Source organism: Spermophilus citellus (assembly GCF_964194105.1).
Source record: "Spermophilus citellus genome assembly, chromosome: 3".
Lineage (NCBI taxonomy): Eukaryota > Metazoa > Chordata > Mammalia > Rodentia > Sciuridae > Spermophilus > Spermophilus citellus.
The window spans coordinates 34,286,222-34,310,175 of NC_138184.1; the positions used below are offsets into that span (position 1 = coordinate 34,286,222).

Below are 23,954 nucleotides of genomic sequence, written 5' to 3' on the forward strand. Positions count from 1 at the left end.
TTATGGAAGAAATCATGAGAAAATCTTCATGACAGAACTAGGCAAAGAGCTATAAAAAAAAAAAAGAAATCAATAAATTTGACTTCACCAAATTTACAGACATTTCCTCTGTGAAAGTTCATTTACAAATCTCATTTCTGACAAAGGAGCTGTATTTGGAATATATGAGGAATTCCTTAAACTCAACAGTAGAAAACCAACAACCCAATTAGAAATAGGCAATTGATTTGAACAGACACTATACCAGGATATCAAAATGGAAAATAAGTCTAGGAAGAGATGCTCAATATTATAGGCCATTAGGGAAATCCAAATTAAAACTACAAACAGATGCTATTCAAGACCTATAAAATAGATGAAATTTTAAAAATAACAATTTTACCAAGGACTGACAGGAATACAGAGCAAATGGGTCTCAAGGGAACAATACTGTACAGTCACTTTGAAGTACGCACTTTTTTACAAAGTTTAGCAAAAACTAACCCTACAACTCAACAAATGCACTCCCCAGGATTTATCCTAAAAAAATGAAAACAAAAATCTACATAAAAATGTCATTGTAGCTTTATCTGTAATAGCCAAAACCTAGAAATAACACAAAAATCCTTCAACAGGTCAATGAATAAACAATGTTCATCCAGACAGTTAAATATTCCTCAGCAATAAAACAAAATGAAATTTTAATACACAATAACAACTCAGATGGGCTTTAAGGACATTATGCTAAATAGAAAAAAAAAGATAATCCTATAGTATATAATTCCATTAATATAAAATTATGGTAGTAACAAAATTATAGCAATGGAAAACATAAGTGAGGGTGACACTATTAGGAGGTAATAAGGGATTTTCTTAGTGGTAATGGAACAGCTCTGTACGCTGTGGTCATGGTTTCTTAAATCTTACTCAAATCTTCACATAGGATAAAATGTCATAACTATAACTAAGATATGTATGTATCTGAGTCAACAGTATCATGCCAATGTCAATTTGTGTTTTTCTTCTTTACCATAGCATTGTGCCCCCAATATTTTTTTTCACTTTTTCCCTAAAAGGAGCCTTTTGTTGATATTTATTCCTAATGTCCCCCATAAAATATTAACATCAAAAATATATTTAAAAGTTACATACTGAATATGTAACAGGGCTTTTATATATTAAAGAAGCAGAATTTTTGCCTCCACCCAATAACAAGTTTTGTCCCCGTTGGAAGCAGCATCACACCCACTGGGAAAGTGTGTACTACGATTATGTCATATAGTATCAGAAAAAGATGGTAAAGGTACATGAAAACTATACTAGTTTGCAATTTCTTGTGAATATTAAATTATTACTATAAAAAGTTATGATAATAAAGTAAAAAATGTATACAAAAACACAGGATCTAGAACAACCAAATCAACACCAAAATAGGGGAACAAATTTGAATGACCTGCAACAACTACAAAGTTTTACCATAAAGCTACACAAAAAGTTGGGGTAGTACTGGCATAATTAGATTAACCAAATAAAGTAACATAAAATACAGTCCAGAGTACTTTCATGGACTATAAATTTATTTGGACAAATACAACAAGGCTAGTCAATGAGAAAATAAAAGCATTTTCAATAAATGGTGGCAGAACAAATATGTGAACATGTAAAATATCAGCCTGATCCCATTGATCCCCTATTTCATTTTATTCACAAAAATAATCCCAGTGACACTAGAGGCTGAGGCAGGAGGATCACCAGTTCAAAGCTAGAGTCAGCAACTTAGGCCCTAGCAACTTAGCAAGAACCTGTTTCAAAATAAAAAATACAAAGGGTTAGAGATGTAGTTCAGTAGTTAAGTGCCTCTAGATTAAATCCCCAATACCACAAAAATAAAAATAATTTGTCATGGATTACAAACCTACATGTAAAATTAAAACTATTTAAAAAATTAATTCCTTGGAGCAAAAAATTTTTAAAGAGAATACAAAGAACTGTACAGGAAAAAAGTGATAAATTTGACTTCATCAAATATAGTATTTTCTGTTCATCAAAAGATAATGTTAAGGAAATTAAAAGGCAAAACCAGAGACCAAGAGAAACAGTTCAAGCATATGTATATGAGAAAGAACTTGAATACAAAGTATATAAAGAATGCCTACATATAATAATTACATATAGTAATAAAAACAACAACCCAATAAAAAGTGGACAAAAATATCACTAAAGCTAAACAAATTATAAATCTACACACGAAAAGATGCCCCAAATCATTAATCATCAAAAATGCAAATGAAACCTATGATATTATTTCATAACCACAAAAATGACTAAAATTAAAACACAGACAACACTGAACAATGGAGACAATGTGAAGCAACTAGAACTTTCATACATTACTGATAAAAGTAAATGGTAAATTTCTTTGAAAAACTTCACTATGCCCAGAAAACAACTTATACAAGTCTGTTTATGGAAGCATTATTCAGAATGGCCAAAAATTACTTAGTAACAAAAAAGAAAGGTATTATCGATACCCTACAAACAATACTATCATGAATACTGACACACTCAACATGGGTGAATCTCAAAAATACTTGCTACTTAGCTATGTGGTTGAAGAACATGCAAAATTAATCTGCAGTGACAAAAATGGAACAGTGGTTGTCTACGGGTGTGGAGAGAGGTATTCTGATGGATGTCTTGATTACAGTATACACTTATGAAAACTCACTTGAAGTCTGTAAATGTCACTAGCTGGTCATCTCAACTTAAAATAATTTAGCTTTTAAAAAGACACATTGTTTTAACAGATATTTTAACACATAAATTATTACAAATTAGATAATTAAGTAGACAAAAAGTCTTATGCTTTTCTCCTTAAAGATTACTGCTCATTTTTTAATTTAATTTTTATTGGTCAAGGTGTTGTTCCATAGATAACAGGCTATAATTATTCATTGCTGGTGTATAGGTTCAATTTTTCTTTTACTATTGTCCTTAAAACCCACACAACTTTACTCTATCATTACTCTGGTAATCTGACAATAGATTCTCTTCCAGTATCTAAGCAGACAATTTTAGGGACTATTTTGTGTCTTCTAATTCTACGGCTACATTCTTTAGAAAAAAATAGTGAATATTAATTAACAGGATGCTTATCTTGAATGCTTAAATTCTTTTTAGAATTTCTGATTTACTTATGACTTTCTTGTCTGTATTGTTTTGGTATCGAAGTTACATTATTTAAACAAGAAATTAGGGATTTTTCCCTGCCTCTAATATTCTTTGAATCACTCTGTACAGGTTGAATATCCCTTATCTGACATGACTGGGACTAGAAGTGTTTCAGATTTAGAATTTTGGAATATTCACATAGATTTTACCAGTTTAGCATCCTAAATTGTGCAGTTTCACATTTTGGAACATTTCAAATTCTAGATTTCCAGATTAGGAATGCTCAACCTATATAAAGATTATTACCTGTTCCTTCAAAATTTGGCAGAAACCACCTGTGATGGTCAATTTTATGGATCAGCTTTAACAGGTTATAGGCACCCAGGTTTTTAAATAAACACTAATTCAGGTGTTGCTCTGAAGATATCTTGCATATTTATGTAAAGGAAATTACCCAAAATAATTTGGGTGCACTTGATTCAATTAGTTAAAAGGATAAAAAGCAGAACCAGGCTTTCCTGAACAATTCCACTAGATGACTACAACTTCAGCTCTCGACCAAGAGTACTAAGCCTGCACTTTCTGATAGTCTGCCCTGCTCCATATTCTAGACTTGCCCAATTGCTGCCCACAATCAGCTGAGCTAGTTTTTTGCAATAAATCTCTTAAAATACAGATAGTCACATATAGACGTGTAGATGTGCATACAGATCTCCTACTGATTTTTTTTTAAAGAGAGAGTGAGAGAGATAGAGTCTAGAGAGAGAGAGAGAGAGAATTTTTTTTAATATTTATTTTTTAGTTCTCGGCGGACACAACATCTTTGTATGTGGTGCTGAGGATCGAACCCGGGCCGCATGCATGCCAGGCGAGCGCGCTACCGCTTGAGCCACATCCCCAGCCCATCCTACTGATTTTTTCTTTCTTTCTTTTCCTTTTTATGAGATGCAGATCCATCACTTATCAGGGCCTTGGTTTGGAAGTATGTATGCGGGGCATGAAGATGCAAAGAGAATTTTAACAACTAATTCAATTTTCTAAGGGATTTTTATTCTTGGATCACTTGGAGTTTTTTAAGTTTAAATTTCTTAAGGACACTTATCTCACCTAAAATTTCAAAATAATTATATGAAGGTGTTCACATGATGTTTTTTCTCGTTATCACACCTCTAGTTGTATCCCAATTTTGCTGCCTATGATAGGACACTTTTTCCCTTAAGAACCAGAGTATAAATATTTTAAGTTTGCAGGCTACATACCATCTGTGTGTGTTTGGGGAGGGGGGGTGTATATTTTCAAACAACCCTTTAAAAAGGTTACTAACCATTCCCAGCTTCTGCAAGCCTTACCAGATTTGGCCCACAAGGGAGTTTGCTGAAATCTGTGCTATACTATTTATCTGTGCTTTCTCCTTTCCCTTTGTTTTGAAAGAAACTGCCATAAAATTAGAAAAAGAAAACTAAGCTTATAGAACAAGCTGAAAATATGAATGGAGAGAAAAGGACAGATAGATTCAAGAGAGATTCCACAAGAGTGGCAGGGCCTGAAGGGACAAAGGAAAATAAATGATTCAAGGAGGGCACCCTGTTTTCTGACTCCAAGCGAAATGATGTGACCACTCACTGAGACAAAAGACCAGGGGCTGTTGTGGACATGTTGAATTTGAAATGCTCTTGAGTCATCTTGTTGACTAGAAAGCTAATGTGTACTTAAAGAAGAAATAAAACTAGGACTATCTCCACACACTCCATTTTACATTGTTATAGCATAAATCATAATCAGATCTCAATAATTAACAGCGTAACTACTGAGCAGATTCAAATAAATATTGTGATATACTGATCAAATTTAGAAAATCAATTTCAAAGTTTTACCTCTTTCACCTCTATGTTTTAATTGATATCACTTATTTACAATGTACCAAATGAATCTCTTTGTTTTATAAATCTTGCAATGGTCACACATAACTAAAGCAATTTTTTAAATCAGTTTTCTGGATACAGATTTAGTAATATTGAACCATTTTTGTAATATTGAGCCATTTTTCCATAAATAAATTATAATAGGAATTTATCTTCATTATGAATTCTAAGTTAAAATAGCCCTATCAAACAAGTTCTTTAAACTGCTTACAAAAATTCCTTCTGATCATTCTTCTAAAACCTCCTAAGGCAAATAAATACAGAATTGCATGAATACTAATTTCAGTTTCCCAAACACTTGGCATGGCATCAAAAATATCCCTTCTAAAAATTTATAAATTTAAAGATTTTGCACTTGGTAGCACACCAGTCATTAAACATTAATTATTAATTAATTAGAATTTTATAATTAATTAATTTCAAAGCTATCTTCAACACTGAAAATATTATAGATATGGAACTTTTCATAAAATTCAAAAACTTCTGATTCCCTTCATGTCAATGTTGTATACATGTTATACGTTTGTACAAGAGCCTGGAGAAAAAAAAATTTTTTTTGAAAGTTTCCTTCTGTATAGTCACATGAATTCATAAAGAAGCAGGGTAACACAACCACGGAAAATTTCCAAAGCTCTAACTTCTCAACATTCTATCATCACCTAAAAGTCAATTTTCACCTTTTTCACTGGCTGAATTTGTTAGCTCAGATTTTGCTTTGGGGCTCATGTATTCTTGCAATATGGCAGCACCAGATTATAAGGCTACTGATAACAGCACTTGCAATGAATCGACAAAGATAACAGTGAAACAAATCAGAGTATTACAGAATCTTCATAGCATGTTCTGATTTAACTAACTCAGTTCTTATTTAAATTAATTCCACTTTTTTTGGGCGGGGGGGGGGGCGGTGTACAAGGAATTGAGTCCAGGGGACTTAACCACTGAGCCACATCCCTAGCCCTTTTTTATATTTTATTTAGAGAGAGGGTCTTGCTGAGTTGTTTAGGGCTTTGATAACATGCTGAAGCTGGCTTTGAACTCATGATCCTCCTGCCTCAGCTTCCCAAACCACTGAGATTAACCAGCTCTTAATGCCAATTCAAAAAAACTTCCTAGGTACTCCTATTTGTTCCTGAAGACATTTCCATGCTACTATTTACTCTAGAGGGAAACAAACACACACACACACACACACACACACACACACACACACACACAAGAAAAATGCCTGTAATAAATCTGCAAAAGTATTTTCATTAGCACAGGTTCAATCTTTATGTTCCTCTCCTTTATTAGCTACCAAGAGCCTCAAAGAGAAAGCATCAAGTATAGAACAATAAGATCATAGTTCTCAATTGTTACTTCCTAATATTCATCACTGTGACTAAAATACCTGATAAGAAGAACTTAAGAAAAGGTTTATTTTGGCTCAAGGTTTCAGAGGCTGAATCCATGGCAGGCCAACTCCATAGCTCTGAGCCTGAGAAGAGGCAAAACATCACGGCAAAAGGGCATGGTAGAGAAAAGTTACTCTGTTCCTGACAGCCAGCAAGCAAAGAGAGCTTCAGTGCAAGAAGTCAAGGATAATAAAATCCCCCCAGTGACCTACTTCCTCTAGCTATGCCCTACATGTGTATAGTTACCACCCATTAATCAATTCAAATTATTAATCCATCAAACGAATTAATTTGTTAAGTTACAGCTATCATGATCTAATCATTTCTCCTCTGAATATTCCTGCATCGTATCACACATGAGCTTTTGAGGAACACCTTATATCCAAACCATAACACTAAGTGCTTCCACCAGAAGCTAGGCAGACTCTAGCTCCCTCCATATGGATGCTCATAACAAGATTTTCATGTTCTTGCCAGCTTGCTCATACCCTCTTGCAATAATAAAAGTGCAACATGAGAAAAGGAAAGAAGAAAAGGTCTTAAATTGGGAAAATCAAGACAGTTAGGATCCATGTGCCTCATACAGTCTTACCTTCATGCTATTTTAAACTGACAAAACAAAAAGGAGACAAGGACAATGAAGTCCATACAGTCTTCATAACAACCCTCCCAGGTTAAGTATTTTGATCAAATTGTACAGATAAAGAAATGGAGGCTCACAGAGGTAAAATGACCCAAGTCTCTGATGAAAGGTAACATTAAGTCATATAACCAAGGTCTCAAATTTTCCATAACACCATCATACATACGGGGCCTATCTAAGAGAACTTTGGCAAATAAGGTTAATTGATTTTCTGCAGTTATGCCAAAGCATGGAAATAACCCTTAGACAATACAACTGTATATTTCAGAAGTATCATTTGGAACAAGCAAAATTCAAAATTTCACAGTTCTCATTTTTTTATCAGAAAGTAAAGACAAATGAATTCTGACCCCTCCCAATGGGAGAAAAACTATTTAAAAAAAAGAAGAAGAAGAAGAAAAGAGGAGCAAGTCGTCAGGTAGCTGACAAACACCTTTTTCTTTGAAGAGAAGGAATATAAAATATTAGGTTTATTAGCAACATCTAATCTTTTAGTCTCAAACTCTTACAAAATATGGAAACTATATCAACAAGGTATGTGCACTTATTTCTGCTTAGTTTCTGAGTCATTTATTACCTATATCCCACAATGACATACTTCATCTGAACTTCTTTATCTTATCAGCTTTCACTATTAATAACCAACTCCTTCACAGTAGATGTTCATTTCTCAATACCACCAATTTCTTGAACTTCAGATTGTACAAATTGCTAGGTGTGAAAACTTCCCCTTTCACTCAACAAATCGAAAAGTAGATCAAAGCAGGAAATTAACTTATGCAATATGACATGTCAAATTTAGAAATCTGCTATAAACTACAATGTAACCATAATTTCTTAAACGAATTAACGAGTTTCATTTACTTTATTTGGTAAAACTTTGAAACTATGTTTTCCAAAAAGTACAATTTCCCACTGATATCTAATAAAGAAAAAAAAAACATCAATATTATAGGGAACAGAAGAAGACATTTGATAGAAGAATACAAGACAGTTTGCCTGTGGCCTACTTTGCATTGTATTACCTGACTTGTTTTTTTTCTCTCATATACATCTAGAAGATAACAGAACATTTTAAACTCTATAAATGTTCTCCAATGCTTATCTCCTCCCTATCTCCACTGGTTTTTCTTATCTTACAATATTTCATAAAATTTCTACAAAAAAACATATACTACTTTGATAATGAGGTGCAGGAACTTTTTATATTGAGAGCTATTCACATAATTAAAAAAATGTAGCGTTTGCTCAAATCAGACCATGTTTCTTAATATGGCCTTCAGAATCAATTCACTCAGAATCAATTCACTCAAACATGCAAACCAGATCGGATCCATAATTTTTTTTTTTTTTTTTTTGGTGGAGAGAGCAGAGGTAACATTTCCCAGGATGATCACTGACCACCTCCATCAGCTTATCTCTGGCTAAACTTTGACTGAAATTTAAATTCACTTTCAGAACAAGATTTGCAAAAATGAAGATATTAACATTAACATAGAGGTGGAAGGCACATTTTAAAACAGTCTTACAAATACTGAACAATAGCAATACTAGAAAAAATATAGAGGCTGCCAAGGTAATTAACTGCACTTACTCTTGAGGTGATCCCACAGATTCCAGCTTCAAAGATGGTGTTCCTGTAGAGTTCTCAGTACTCACCTCCATCTTTATAACTGTACTACTGTCACAGTGTTAGTAATTTCCAAATCCTACCAGCATCTCAATTTTTTTTTTCATGTAGTCAATTTTTTTAATTTTTTAAATTAATTTTTTATTTGTTTTAATGAGTTATACATTAAAATGTACAATGCATTTATGCAATTTTATATATCATACACAGATGGGATATAATTTCTAATTTTTCTGAGTGTACATGTTGCAGACTAATATTGGTCATGTAGTCACATATACACACACAATAATAATGTCTGTTTCTTTCTACTCTTTCCCCACATCCCTTCTCCTCCTCTCCCTTTCCTCTACCTAATCTAAGGTAATGCTATTCTTCTCTAGTGTCCTTGTCTTATTGTGAATTAGCATCCACATATTAGAGAAAACATTAGGCTTTGGTTTTATGGGATTTACTTATTTCACTTAGCATGATATTCTCCAACTCCATCCATTTACTAGCTATCCCACTCCTCGGTTTATACCCAAAGGACTTAAAATAAACATACTACAGTAATGCAGCCACATTAATGTTTATAGCAGCTCAATTCACTATAGCTAAACTATGGAATCAATCTAGGTGTCCTTCAATAGATGAATGGATAAAGAAAATGTGGTATATATACTCAATGGAATATTACTCAGTATCCCGATTTTAACTTAAATTTTCTATAATTGAAACCTGAATTTTGCCATCCCATTAGTTATCCTACTTAGCTGACCAATCAGCTTACATTTATGTATGCAGAAGAGGCACAATAAACATTTCCAGAAAGAAGAAAGGAGTGGAGCTGGGTACAGTGGCACATGCCTGTACCCAGCAGCTTGTGAAGCTAAGGCAGGAGGATCATTGTGAGTTCAAAGCAAGCCTCAGCAAAAGTGAGAAGCTAAACAACTCAGTGAGACCCTGTTTCTAAATAAAATACAAAATAGGGCTGGGGATGTGGCTCAGTGGTTGAGTGCCCCTGAGTTTAATCTCTGGTACCAAAAAATAAAAAAAAAAGAAAGGAGTGGAAGAAATTATTTACAAATAGCATTTCATTCAGAAGCAGATATGAAGAAATGAGCTCAAAACAATCTCATTAACATTACCCAGCAAATAACTCGTAAAACCAAACTCCAGTTCAATCTTCTGTCTTTATTTTCCATCTTCTTTTTTTCATTAACAAAGTTTACTTATTCAAAAATTCAACTCAATATTCTCCATCTCAAAGATCTTCTTGATTACATCACCCTTTTCTAACCACATGATTTCACCTGTACCAATTCTATTGCTCTAATCACAGAATCTATGCAATCTTTTTTCTCCTGCTAGATAACTGGTATTGACTGAATTGTTTGCTCCTCAAAGTTCAAATGTTGAAGTCATAGCCCACAGGTGACTATATTTTAAGATAGTGTTTTAAGGAGGTAATTAGCCCATTGTCCCAGCATCCCTATATATAGGGCACCTATAAAATTGTATAGTTGTCCTATAGAATTGACACTTAAGAAATTGCTCAACTTAAGTTTTTATGTGTCTTATATAAAGGATAATATATATTATGGGTTATGATTAAATGAGGTCATGAGGGTGGGGCCCTAACCCAAGAGGATTGGTAACTTTATAAAAGGCAAAGAACCCCCCTAGCCCAACTGCAAGAGGATACAGAAAAAAGGCGGCCATCTTCAAGCTAAGAAAGAGTCCTCGCCAGTAACCAACTCAAGTGTCACCTTGTGAATCAACTTCCTAGCCTCCAGAAGAGTAAGAACACCTGTCTAGCTCCTAGGACATGGTAAATGTGCAATAAAACCATTTAACTGTTTAACAAATAGCATGAATATTTAAGAGAATTTCAATATTTGATAGTCACAGATATTTATTCTACCAACAAACACTAGGGACCTATTATATAACAAATACTAAGTCAGAGATTACATATACAATAGTGAGTAATATAGGTAAGCATCCTTATTTAGCAGAAAAAAACATCTGAAATTCTCTACTCTCAATTACTCATTCTTAGATAATTAACATTATCATAATCTTTAAAAATCTCCCAGTAATAGTGCTTTAGCGAAAGCACAATGCCAGGGGGTCTTAAAAATCTTGCCCATCAATCTCTTTATTTAAAATGTGAAAATATAATAGGGGGTTCCCACAGAGGAGAAGGTTAACTTGGACAACAGTGTTCTCATTGGGCACAATATTGTTACCTGTATCAAGTTCTAGTTGATATTTCTCATTTTTTTGAAATCTGTAAACATAATAGATTTCTACAAATTCACAACCTTATACAAAAATAAGGATACTGACTCACCCAATAACAAATAAATATTCTTTTCTGTGGTGAATTGACTACGCAGAGTTAAGAACCCATGGACACCAACAAGTATTCAGAATCATAAAAGTTTAAGGCTTGAAGAAACATTAACAAATATCTAAAGTATCTTACTCTCCCTACTGCTCATCCTCAAACCTTTTACCATACAGTTCAGAATTGGTTAATCAAAAAATCTGAAAGAAAAAGACAAATTTAGGGCTGAGTCCACAATAGTGCATTGACTCCTTAACGGGCAATCTCCTGCAGTCTAGGTCTACTCTTTCTAGTCATCTACTCCCTAATAAGTTTAAAGAGGTGACATCACATGAGCTATATTTACTGTTTACTACACATGATTCTCCAAATCATGTTTGTCTTTCTCAAATTATTTTTGTTACATATACACCCATTGTATCTCTCATTTTCCTTTTATTTCTCAAGGGAAAACTTCAGATCTAGAATGAAACAAAGAATGTACCCTGTTTATGTAAATTTTTGGTGGGTTTTAGATAATTCTAAATACTAGAAAATATATATATTTTTGAAAGACTGGGGAGCAGTGACAATTTGCAAAAGCCTCCTACAAAATTGACTCTAAAGTGACAAGCAAAAACTGAACCAGAATTAGATTTGGGGAAGAAGAGAGGGAAAATTCTAGAAAAAGAAAAACATGCGCAATAGTTTTTAGGCCCATGAAATCATGTTGGCCTGTTTTAGATACATCTTAGACCAATGTCATCCAGCCCAAACCCTGTATGATCATTATGTGTTCAAGAACTCCTTTCTGCCTCAATTAAGAGTTTTTATTTTCCATCTTCTTTTTTTCATTATCAAAGTTTACTTATTTAAAAATTCAACTCAATATTCTCCATCTCAAAGACCTTCTTGACTACATCATCCTTTTTCTAACCACATGATTTCACCTGCACCAATTGCTCTAATCACAGAATCTATGCAATCTTTTTTTCTCTTACCAGATCTTACCACTACCTGCTTGGACTAGTAATTTAACCTCTCTGAACTTCACTTTCCTATTCTGTAAAATGGAGATACTACTTTTGGATAAATGAGACTACTTTTCTTGATAATAAAATATTCAACAAACTTTTATCATTTGTGTCCTGCACATATTTTTCATTCTCCTTGAGAGACCATGAAAGGGACTTTTTTTTTCAACTTCAGAATCTCCGAAAGTTTGAAAGCATCCCACCTCTCAATACTTTGTGTTTTTCTCTAAAACGAAAGGAGTGATAAGAAGTCCCTCAGCTACACCCTCACATAAATAACCTAAAAAAAAAAGTACACTGGATGAGGTTTACTGTAAGGAAAAAAAATTTGAGAGAAACTGACAAGTTGGAGGAAAGATGAAAGTAAAGGAGCACTCAAGACTCTGAAGATCCTTTCCAAAGAAAATGACTGTGGCCACAAGGATGAAGCCTTTTAACTGTTAAGTTGGGCTTTAAGGATGAACTTGGGGTCCATGAACTACCAAAAAGAAATGTAAAAGTGTGCGCTGGGGCAACAATGAATTTTTCTCTGTGGCAAGAAAGTCTGGCAAGACACACTGTTGCAAGGAACCGGTGCCCAAAGGGGCGAAAGTGAGGATGGCGATGAGGAAACCAGTCCCCCGCGGCAAGATGTTCCTAGGCCACAACAGGACGAAAGTTCAGACAACAAATGGAACGCGCCTCACCTAACACTTGAGAATGACCTACAACCAGGGGAAGACGCCAGGGCCGGCAGGAAACCCTATCGCAGCCGGCCAGGCGTGAGGGCAAGTGTGCGGAAGCGGTGCAACCTCAGCTCTGCACCTTTCCCAGGCCGCGCCCCGCCCGCAGGCCCGCGGCGCGAGACCCGAGCCCAGGCCCTCGGCAAACCACGCTGGTCGTCCCCGTACCTGCGGGGTCGAGCGCCATCACGGCGGTCGCAGAAGGCAGCCTCCCGGAGGCTCAGGGCAGGGGCGGGGGTGGGATGGGGGAGGGGCTTGGGCTCGTTTGCACGTGCGCCGCCGCAGCTTCCCGCAACAAGAGGAGGAGCGCGGCGCCCTTCGCAAAGCCGGGCAAAGCTCCTATCCTTTACCCTGCCCAAGTTCCTACTTCCGCCGCGCATTGCGCCTGCGCCCCGCGGGCCCCGCCCCGAAGCCTGTCCCGGGAGCTCTCAGTGCTTGACTAGGGAAGGGGGCGTGGCTTCCCGCGCTTCCACCCGGACTGTCTCCCACCGCGCAGCCTGGCTTTGGGAGGCGTAGCGAAGGCTTGTGGTTCCGCATCTGGCACTTTGGAACTATACTTCCCTCCGCTGCTGTGTCAATGTCCGAGCCCCCCTCCCCATACGCTCCTTCAGAGAACCAAATGAAACATCCGCCCTTTATTTTTCTTTGTCATTCATTCATAAAGCTCCATTTTATATTCGCCAGGTTCCAGGCCTGGTTCTGAGTACTAAGGAAAAACAACTGAATAAAAATAAGGCCTTTATTCTCAAGAGCACAGGATTAGCAAGCAAACCAAATACAAGCAGTATGCTGTTGAAGACCATCGGTGAGACGCAGCTCACACACAGTGTGCACAGCTCATCCTACCATTAAAGTGGTATATGATGTGCAAGTATCATTACTCTTTCAAATCGGGGCCGGTAAGTACAATCTGAGCTCTAGAAGTAACTTTTGTGAAATAATAACCCCAGGGCATACAGTCCATTTGGGGTGATGTTCCAAATAACGACCCTGTCCTTTAAAGCTGTATGTTTTGTGAGAAGAAAATAAACAGCCATCCTCCTTAAGCGCCCCAACTGCCCCTCTTTTCAATAAAAAAAAAAAAAAAAACTTTCTGGGTAGCACTTGGGCCTATTTGACTCACCAACCAGCATTCAGAAGTGATCCCTCGTCAAATATACGTTTAACTAGCTCAAGCCACCAAACGGTGAGGTAAGGCCAAGCACAGATGGGACAGATGTTTAGAAAAACAAGGAGCAGCTGCTTCTTCCCTGCAAGGGATTTAGGGCTTTCAAAATGATCCCCTCCCCACCTACCTGCAGTCCCTCCTCCCCTGCTGCTGCTTCCGCCTGGTCAGTTGGCAGAAAAGACAACGCAGTTGAGTGGGGCTGGGAAAGTGGGTCTCTGCTCAGCAGGTCTTCCGTTTAAGGGCCTATTTGGGCATAACAGCCCTGATTACAGCTGCAGGTTGAGGTGCCAACGTGAAGAATTAACGTTTCACTCAGCCAGGCAGGAAATCGGGTCTTTTTCCTTCTATGCTTTATAAATGTGCTTGGAGACACACAAAATTCACTCTAGTGCCCCATTCATTTTTCTGGTAGTGAAGGATTTAAAAAACAAAAGCAAATCTTACAGAGGAGATGAGAAGCCATATAAAAACACAGGTCAGACACATTGAAGTAATTAAACTTAATCTTTATGCAAAAGAGTATCATGGTACATGGTAAAAGGGGCAAATTTAAAGAGTTTCAGTTAGAGAAACCTGGTACCTTCACTTGAATCCTGTATGCTGACTTATAAGACAGTTATAAGACTTATAAGTAAGAGCCAGTGTATTTCTGGGCTTTATTTTCTACTTTACAAGTTCATTCTTATATAGCACACTTGAAGAACCACTTTTTAGTTTTTTCCAAAACTATAACTTGAAACAGTATTACTTAATTTTTTTAAATTTAAATTAATTCACTTTTCAAAACCTAAATAGCTAATGTCTACTTTAACCTTATCCTAAGCAATAATACCTGTAAAATATTGGGTTTTGTGTGCCCCATAAAATTGACATATTACACCAGTAGGAACACTAGCAAAAATAGGACCTCATGCCTAGTACATAAATGCCTCTCCATTCTTGTATAAATACTAGATACTTTGCTTGGGGGACAGAATCTTTATAATCTAACTAGGGGAGACAAGTCATTTTTAAAGGAAAATTCTAGAAATATAATTGACAGTTCAAAAGAGAAAAAAATTTTCTAACACATCCCATTATTGGAAGACAATTCTTTGGGCAGTGACTGAAATAGGTGTTTAGAGAGGAAAGTACACCATCCTGGACATTAGAAATTGTACATTATCTAGCTATGATCCCTAGGATTCAGACAATGTCTGGCACCTAATGGCCCCATGATAGCCTTTCAGGAAGGATTGAAGGCCAGGGTGGTTAGGAAAGATCTGAAAGTTAAGTTAAAATTATTCTTAGCCATAAAAGATGGATAGCATGGAAAGGCAGAGGAGAAGGCACATCATAGTGGGAGAAAAACTAGAACAAATGCATCTGGGTTTTGAGTTGGTTTTGAAAGACAGATGGAACATGGAAAAGGTGGAAGCTAGGGAATGACACCATACCAGCAAAAGCATAAGGGTGGGAGGCTTGTGGCAGGTAATACAGGATACCATTTCAATTCATTGTAAGATTTGGAATGCTAGAGCAGTTGTAAATAAGGTTATTCTAGCACAGGCCAGATTCTCATAGCCTTAAACATTAGGCTCAGGAGTGTTGGAACTTGTTGCAGACAGTCTAGAGCTATTGAAGTTTAACAAATAGGAAAATAGCACCGTGGTCAAAATTTTATAGAGATGTTTTATAAAAATTTTTTATGTAGGATGAATTTAGGAATTGAGGAGAAAGAGAAGAGCGAAGCAGAAAAGTAAGGCTATTTCTGAGTTCAGGAGGATCTGAAAAGTACTAGGAAATGTAGAAATGGAAAAGGAAAGAATGAAAGTGAGAGTAATTGCAAAGAAAGAATTGGACTTAAGAGACTAGGACAAGGACTCAAGATAATTTCTAGGTGATTTCTTTCTTTGGCAAATATATACATGCAAATGGGAAAATCGTGACAATGTGCCTGTTCATACCTAAAATAATCTGTGCTTATTCCTCACTTCTGGAGGCCAGGGAGCAAGAAAGACCAGTAAGATAGAAGGAGGAAGTTGCAGTAACCCATAGAAGCAATGACAGTGGTCGAATCATAGTACAGCACGTGAAGGAAAAGAACTGAAGTATTCATTGTGTACATTGGATATTAAATATATATATATATATATATATATATATATATGTATACATACATATATATATATATATGTATACATACATATATATATATACACACACACACACACACACACACACACGTCCTCCTTGATCTAATACCCAAGGAATGTGCAAACAGAAACAAATATCTTGTCTATCAATTCTGAATGGCTCAGCATTCCATATTCTTTTTTTTAATTTTTTATTTGTTTTAATTAGTTATACATGACAGTAGAATGCATTTATGCACTTTGATATATCATACATGAATGGGATATAATTTCTCATTTTTCTGAGTGGACATGTTGCAGAATCATATTGGTCATGTAGTCACTTATATACATACAGTAATAATGTCTGTTTCATTCTACTATCTTTTCTATCACCACATCCCCTTCCTTCCCCTCCCATCACTTCCCTCTACCTAATCTAAGGTAATGCTATTCTTCCCTAGTGCCCCCCAGCCTTATTGTGAATTAGCATCTGCATTATTAGAGAAAATATTTGGCCTTTGGTTTTTTGGGATTGGCTTATTTCACTTAGCATGATATTCTACAACTCCAACCATTCACTGGCAAATTTTTAATATGCAGCTAGTTAGCTTGTTGAGATGGTCAGTCAACCTCTGCTTGTGTCTGACTCTGCTCAGCATGAGAATTAAAGATTTTCCACCTGTAGCTCTGTTCTGCCCCATAGTTGAGTCAGTGAGAATCACATTTCAAAGAATATTAGAAGCCCCATTCCTACAGTAGATAGAGTTTGGAAATTATTTTTGGCTAAGATCATTAACCAAATATCCCTGGCAGCTCTGGTGACTTTCTGAGCTATATGACTTAATACTTGGTCTTCATGGCCTGGGCCCTGTCTGATTTGAATTGACTGAGACCCAGATTGACCCTTGTTTTAGAGACACATGTATGATTCGCTAGGTCTTTCATAACAAAGAGGTACAATGTGGATAGCTTAAACAACAGAAATTTATTTTCTCACGATTAAAGGCTAGAAGTCTAAAGCTGAGGTGTCAGCAGGGTTGTTTTTTTCCTGTGTCTTTTTTATTGGCTTATAAAAGACCATATTTTCCCTCTGTCTTCACACTCTCTTCTCTCTGTGTGTGTGAGTACCCTAATCTCTTCTTGTAAGGACACCAACCAAAAGGGCCCACCTTTATGACCACCCCAATGACTTCTTTTTATTTAAAATGACCCCTTTAAAGATCCTACCTTCAAATGCAGTCACATACTTAGGTACTAGGGGTTCAGACTCCACATATGAATTTAGGAGAACAAAATTCAGCCCATAAAACTCTTTAGTTCTTTATAAAAACTAAAACTCTTCCCTGAATCCCAAATCATTTGGGAAGAGGACTGCTAACCTACCTAACTTTGGCATTGTAATATGGCTTGGATATGAGATATCCCCACAAAGTAAAAGGTGTCCCCACAGGTGGGGTTGTGGCTGGAGGAGGTGGGCCACTGGGGGCATGCCCTGCCAGGGTGTATTTTCCCTGTGGCCCCATCCCTCCACCTTTCTCCCCTACCTCCCTCTCATTCCAAGAAGTATTCTTCTAGCACACCCTTCCACCATGATGTTCTGTCTCTACTTAGGTCCAAAGCAATGGAGTCAGCCAAACATAGACTGAACCTCTGAAACTGTGAGTCAAAATAAACTTTATCTCCTCCAAGTTGTCCTTGTTGGGTATTTTGGTCACAGCAATGGAAGACTAACATATACATCTCCCCAATGCAATATACTTTGACCATGTTTTCCTAATGGAAAAAAAGAAGGTATATAAATGATCATAAAGTATATGGGGGGAAAAAGCTTACTAATTATCAGGGAAATATAAATAAAAACCACAAATGAAATATCACCTCACATCTGTTAGAATGACCATTATCCAAAAGATGAAAGATAAGTATTGGTGAGGATATGGAGAAAAGGGAATTTATGTACATTGTTAGAGAGATAGCAAATTAGTATAGCCAGGATCCATACTGGCTATAAAAACAATAAGGAGAGTCCTCAAAGAACAAAAATAGAAATATCATGTGACCTAGCAATCTTGCTGCTTGGTATATAGCCAAAAGATGTGAAATGAAAATGTAGAAGAGGTATCTGCATGTTCATATTCATGGAATATTATTCACAAGAGCCAAGATCAGAATCAACCTAAGTGTCCATGTATAGGTGAATGGATATTTAAAATGTAGCATATATGGAAATACAACACTGTTCAACCATAAAAAAAGAAGGACAACCTGTTATTCTTGATACCATGAATAAACCTGGAGGACATGCTAAGTGAAATAATCCAGGCACAGAAAGACAAATACAGAATGATCTTATTTACATTCACAATACAAAAAAAAAAAAAAAAAGAAAGAATAGAAACAGGGTAAAATGATGGAATTTGGAGAGAGGGATTGAAGAGATATTAGTCAAAGGACACAAAATTTCAGTTAGACAAAAGGAATAAGTTCAAAAGACCTATTATACATCATGGTATCTTTGGTTAGTAACCATATATTGTATATTTAAATTTTCTAGGATTAGATTTTAAGTGTTCTTGCCATGAAAAAGATGAATACATGGCATGATGTATATGCTAATTGATTTATACATCCCACAATGTATGTGCATATATATCAAAATATCCTCCTATACACCAGAATTAGAAATACCTGTAGGCAGGCTTAAAAAGTAGACCATGGGGGGCCTTGCCCCTGGGGATTATATCATGTCCCTAGCTGCCCTTTCTCTCTGGCTGTCTCTCTTTCTCTCTGTCTTTGTCTCTGTCTCTCTCCCCCCCCTTCTCTCCCTCCCTCTGCATCCCAGCTGCCATGAGCTGAGCAGCTTTCCTCCACATTATATTTCTGCCATGATGTTCTACATCATCTCAGGCCTAGAACAATGGAGTCTAGTTACCATGGACTGAACCTCTGGAACTATGAGCCAAAAAAACAAAGAAACTCCCCCTCTAAATTGTTCTTGTGAGGCAATTTTGGCTACAGCAACGCAAAGCTTACTAACACAACCCTTTTGTGTGGAGAGGGGAGGAGAATCCAGAGGTATTTTTACCCCTGAGGTATCTCCAGCCCTTTCTATTTTTGAGACAGGATATCACTAAATTACTGACTAGTCTCAAATTTGCAATCCTCCTGCCTCAGCCTCCTAAATCACAGGGATTTTGGATGTCCTCCACCTCACCTGAGCTGTGTGTGTGTGTGTGTGTGCGCGCGCACGCGCACATGCATGAAAGAGAGAGAGAGAGAGACGTGGGAATTGAACCCAGGGTTGCTCTACTACTAATCTACATCTACAGATCTTTTTATTTCTTATTTTGAGACAGGATCTCACTAAGTTATCCAGGCTAGCCTTGAAATACCTCCTCCTACCTCAACCTCCAAGTAGCTGGATTATAAGCGCAGGCCCTACCAGGTGTATATGCTTTTGCACTATTACCCATGTCAAGATAAAAAACATTTCTAGAAGAAAACTACAGACCTATATCTCTAATGAACCTAGACGCAAAAATCCTCAATAAAATTCTGGCGAATCGGATACAAAATCATATAAAAAAAATTGTACACCATGATCAAGTAGGATTCATCCCTGGGATGCAAGGCTGGTTCAATATACGGAAATCAATAAATGTTATTCACCACATCAATAGACTTAAAAATAAGAACCATATGATCATCTCGATAGATGCAGAAAAAGCATTCGACAAAGTACAGCATCCCTTTTTGTTCAAAACTCTCGAAAAAATAGGGATAACAGGAACATACCTCAACATTGTAAAAGCAATCTACGCTAAGCCCCAGGCTAGCATCATTCTGAATGGAGAAAAATTGAAGGCATTCCCTCTAAAATCGGGAACAAGACAGGGATGCCCTCTCTCACCACTTCTGTTCAACATAGTTCTTGAAACACTGGCCAGAGCAATTAGACAGACGAAAAAAATTAAAGGCATAAAAACAGGAAAAGAAGAACTTAAACTATCACTATTTGCAGATGACATGATTCTATACCTAGCAGACCCAAAAGGGTCTACAAAGAAACTATTAGAGCTAATAAATGAATTCAGCAAAGTGGCAGGATATAAAATCAACACGCATAAATCAAAGGCATTCCTGTATATCAGCGACAAACCCTCTGAAATGGAAATGAGGAAAACCACTCCATTCACAATATCCTCAAAAATAATAAAATACTTGGGAATCAACCTAACAAAAGAGGTAAAAGACTTATACAATGAAAACTACAGAACCCTAAAGAGAGAAATTGAAGAAGATCTTAGAAGATGGAAAAATATACCCTGTTCATGGATAGGCAGAACTAACATCATCAAAATGGCGATATTACCAAAAGTTCTCTATAGGTTTAATGCAATGCCAATCAAAATCCCAACGGCATTTCTTGTAGAAATAGAGAAAGCAATCATGAAATTCATATGGAAAAATAAAAGACCCAGAATAGCAAAAACAATGCTAAGCATTAAGTGTGAATCAGGTGGTATAGCAATACCAGACTTCAAACTATACTACAGAGCAATAGTAACAAAAACAGCATGGTATTGGTACCAAAACAGGCGGGTGGACCAATGGTACAGAATAGAGGACACAGAAACCAACCCACAAAACTACAACTTTCTTATATTTGATAAAGGGGCTAAAAGCATGCAATGGAGGAAGGATAGCATCTTCAACAAATGGTGCTGGAAAAACTGGAAATCCATATGTAACAAAATGAAACTGAATCCCCTCCTCTCACCATGCACAAAAGTTAACTCAAAATGGATCAAGGAGCTTGATATCAAACCAGAGACAAGGCATCTGATAGAAGAAAAAGTTGGCTACGACCTACATACTGTGGGGTCGGGCTCCAAATTCCTTAATAGGACACCCATAGCACAAGAATTAATATCTAGAATCAACAAATGGGACTTGCTCAAACTAAAAAGTTTTTTTCTCAGCAAAAGAAACAATAAGAGAGGTAAATAGGGAGCCTACATCATGGGAACAAATCTTTACTCCTCACACTTCAGATAGAGCCCTAATATCCAGAGTATATAAAGAACTCAAAAAATTAGACAATAAGATAACAAATAACCCAATCAACAAATGGGCCAAGGACCTAAACAGACACTTCTCAGAGGAGGACATACAATCAATCAACAAGTACATGAAAAAATGCTCACCATCGCTAGCAGTCAGAGAAATGCAAATCAAAACCAGCCTAAGATATCATCTCACTCCAGTAAGATTGGCAGCCATTAGGAAGTCAAACAACAACAAGTGCTGGCGAGGATGTGGGGAAAAGGGTACACTTGTTCATTGTTGGTGGGACTGCAAATTGGTGCAACCAATTTGGAAAGCAGTATGGAGATTTCTTGGAAAGCTGGGAATGGAACCACCATTTGATCCAGCTATTCCCCTTCTGGGTCTATTCCCTAAAGACCTAAAAAGAGCATGCTACAGGGACACTGCTACATCGATGTTCATAGCAGTACAATTCACAATAGCAAGACTGTGGAAGCAACCTAGATGCCCTTCAATAGACGAATGGATTAAAAAAATGTAGCATTTATACACAATGGAGTATTACTCTGCATTAAAAAATGATAAAATTATAGAATTTGGAGGAAAATGGATGGCATTAGAGCAGATTATGCTAAGTGAAGCTAGCCAATCCCTAAAAAACAAATGCCAAATGTCTTCTTTGATATAAGGAAAGTAACTAAGAACAGAGTAGGGAAGAAGAGCATGAGAAGATGACTAACATTAAACAGGGATGAGAGGTGGGAGGGATAGGGAGAGAGAAGGGAAATTGCTTGGAAATGGAAGGAGACCCTTAGGGTTATACAAAATTACATACAAGAGGAAGTGAGGGGAAAGGGAAAAATAATACAAGGGGGAGAAATGAATTACAGTAGAGGGGGTAGAGAGAGAAGAGGGGAGGGGAGGGGAGGGGAGGGGGATAGTAGAGGATAGGAAAGGCAGCAAAATACAACAGACATGAGTATGTCAATATGTAAATCAGTGGAAGTGTAACTGATGTGACTCTGCAATCTGTATATGGGGTAAAAATGGGAGTTCATAACCCACTTGAATCAAAGTGTGAAATATGATATATCAAGAACTATGTAATGTTTTGAACAACCAATATAAAAAAAAAAACATTTCTAGTAGTCCAGAAGATTCTTGTTACAACCTCCCAGTAAAATCCCACCCTACAAAAGTAATACTCTCCTTTTATAAGCTTTCTTTAGGTGTGCTTGTTTTGGAAACTTATCCCAATGTAATCATATAGTGTACATCGTTTATTTCTGCCTTCTTTGGCTCGGCCCCATAGCTATGAAATTCATTTGTGTTGTGGTGTATCTGTATATAACTTCTGCTACTTCTCATATGACATTTGATATAAATCACTTATCCTTCTGATCTAGTTTCCTCATCTGTAAAAACAGAACCCATGCAAGGATAATTGAACTTATGTTTAACAATTGACCTATTATAAATGCTGATAATGGTTTCTGGTACTTAGTAGGCCATTCATTAAATTGTAGCTATTGTTACTATGACAATTATCCTTTAATCTTCTATTTTCAGTTTTGGGAAATTGTTCATTTGAACTATTTTTATATTGTAAGTAACTTTTAAAATATTTAATAGTTCAGACTTACCCTGCCTTCAGGACTGAAATCTAAGTAATAATATGTTTAAATCAGTTTTATGTGAAACATCTTTCAAATGAACAGAGGAGATTTAGCAGTGTGCCCTATCACTTATCAGGTGAGAAAAAAAGGTGTGAAAAAAATCACCTCTCACCTCTGTGAAAAGCTTTCTATATTTCATGTTTTGTTTTTAATGTGTATTGTTTTCTGGGTGGCCTCCTTTGAGACAGACCACAATTTTTCTCTGTGGTCAGAGAATTTTTATTCCTAAAAAAAGGACAGAATAATGATAAAACTAATGATAATATATATTATAACATGGCTTATTTGGGATTTCTCTTATTGTGGTCTTGAGCAGATGCTATGACCCTTTTTAGAATTTCTCACAGGAGCTGACAAATGTGACAAACAAAAGCAGTCGTGCTTTTCTTGTACTGAGTTGGAAATATCAGTGACATTCTATTTAGATGGCCAACTGCACTGAAAGCTTGTCAGGGAACTTTTTTTTTTTAATGTGAAGGAGATAAAGTCAATGAAAATCTTAGTGACCTACACTCCAGTATCTTTTCACTCTTAATCTGAGAGTACAAACAGCCTGCATTCAACATCCACTCCTCCCCTGAATCAAAGAACTTCGTATACACCATACATGATACTGAATCCAGGGAGTAAAAAGATAAAGCCCCTTTTCTCTGGGCAGAGAGAGACAAATGCATGAACCAAAAATTGCAACCCAACTTGATACGAGATGATGTAGGAGACCTGAGGAAGAAGAAACTAACTCAACTTCCAGAAGACTTTCATATAAATATTTCTTTGGAGTAGATCTTAAGAATACTTAGGTATCCAATGAGAGAAAGACAAATGAATTCCTAGTTTACAAAGTTTTACTCTATAAAACACGTCCATTAGTTCAACCTGATAGCCCCTTGCTTCAACCCTGAACTTCTCACTTGTTTCTCTGCCACTATTGTTTTACACACCTGCAGGGACTGGCTCAGCAGAAATGTATATATAATGCATAAGTAAAGGGAAAGTTAAGACTTTGTGAGGCCACCCTGATGAAGTGATGAGGACAAAATGGCTGTATGCTTCCACTTTCATGCCCTAGACAAATTGTTCTGAAATACATTGTATAAGATGCCTCAGAAGATCTCATAGTAACCAGCACCTG

The 23,954-nt window shown here is 36.5% G+C and overlaps 1 protein-coding gene across 2 annotated transcripts in view; it reads right to left on the reverse strand.

Moving 5' to 3' along the window:
• The window catches only part of CMC1 (C-X9-C motif containing 1), a 69,772-nt gene extending 56,578 nt beyond the window's left edge, over window positions 1-13,194 (reverse strand). The window contains exon 1 of one of the 2 annotated variants that reach the window (XM_081284069.1): window positions 12,981-13,194. Coding sequence is in view for 1 of the 2 variants with exons in the window: in XM_081284068.1 (XP_081140194.1) it covers window positions 12,981-12,999 (19 nt within the window). In the remaining variant the exon portion in view is untranslated. The remainder of the gene's footprint in view (window positions 1-12,980) is intronic. The other variant, XM_081284068.1, reaches the window with a different exon arrangement.
• Between the last annotated feature and the right edge of the window lie 10,760 nt (window positions 13,195-23,954).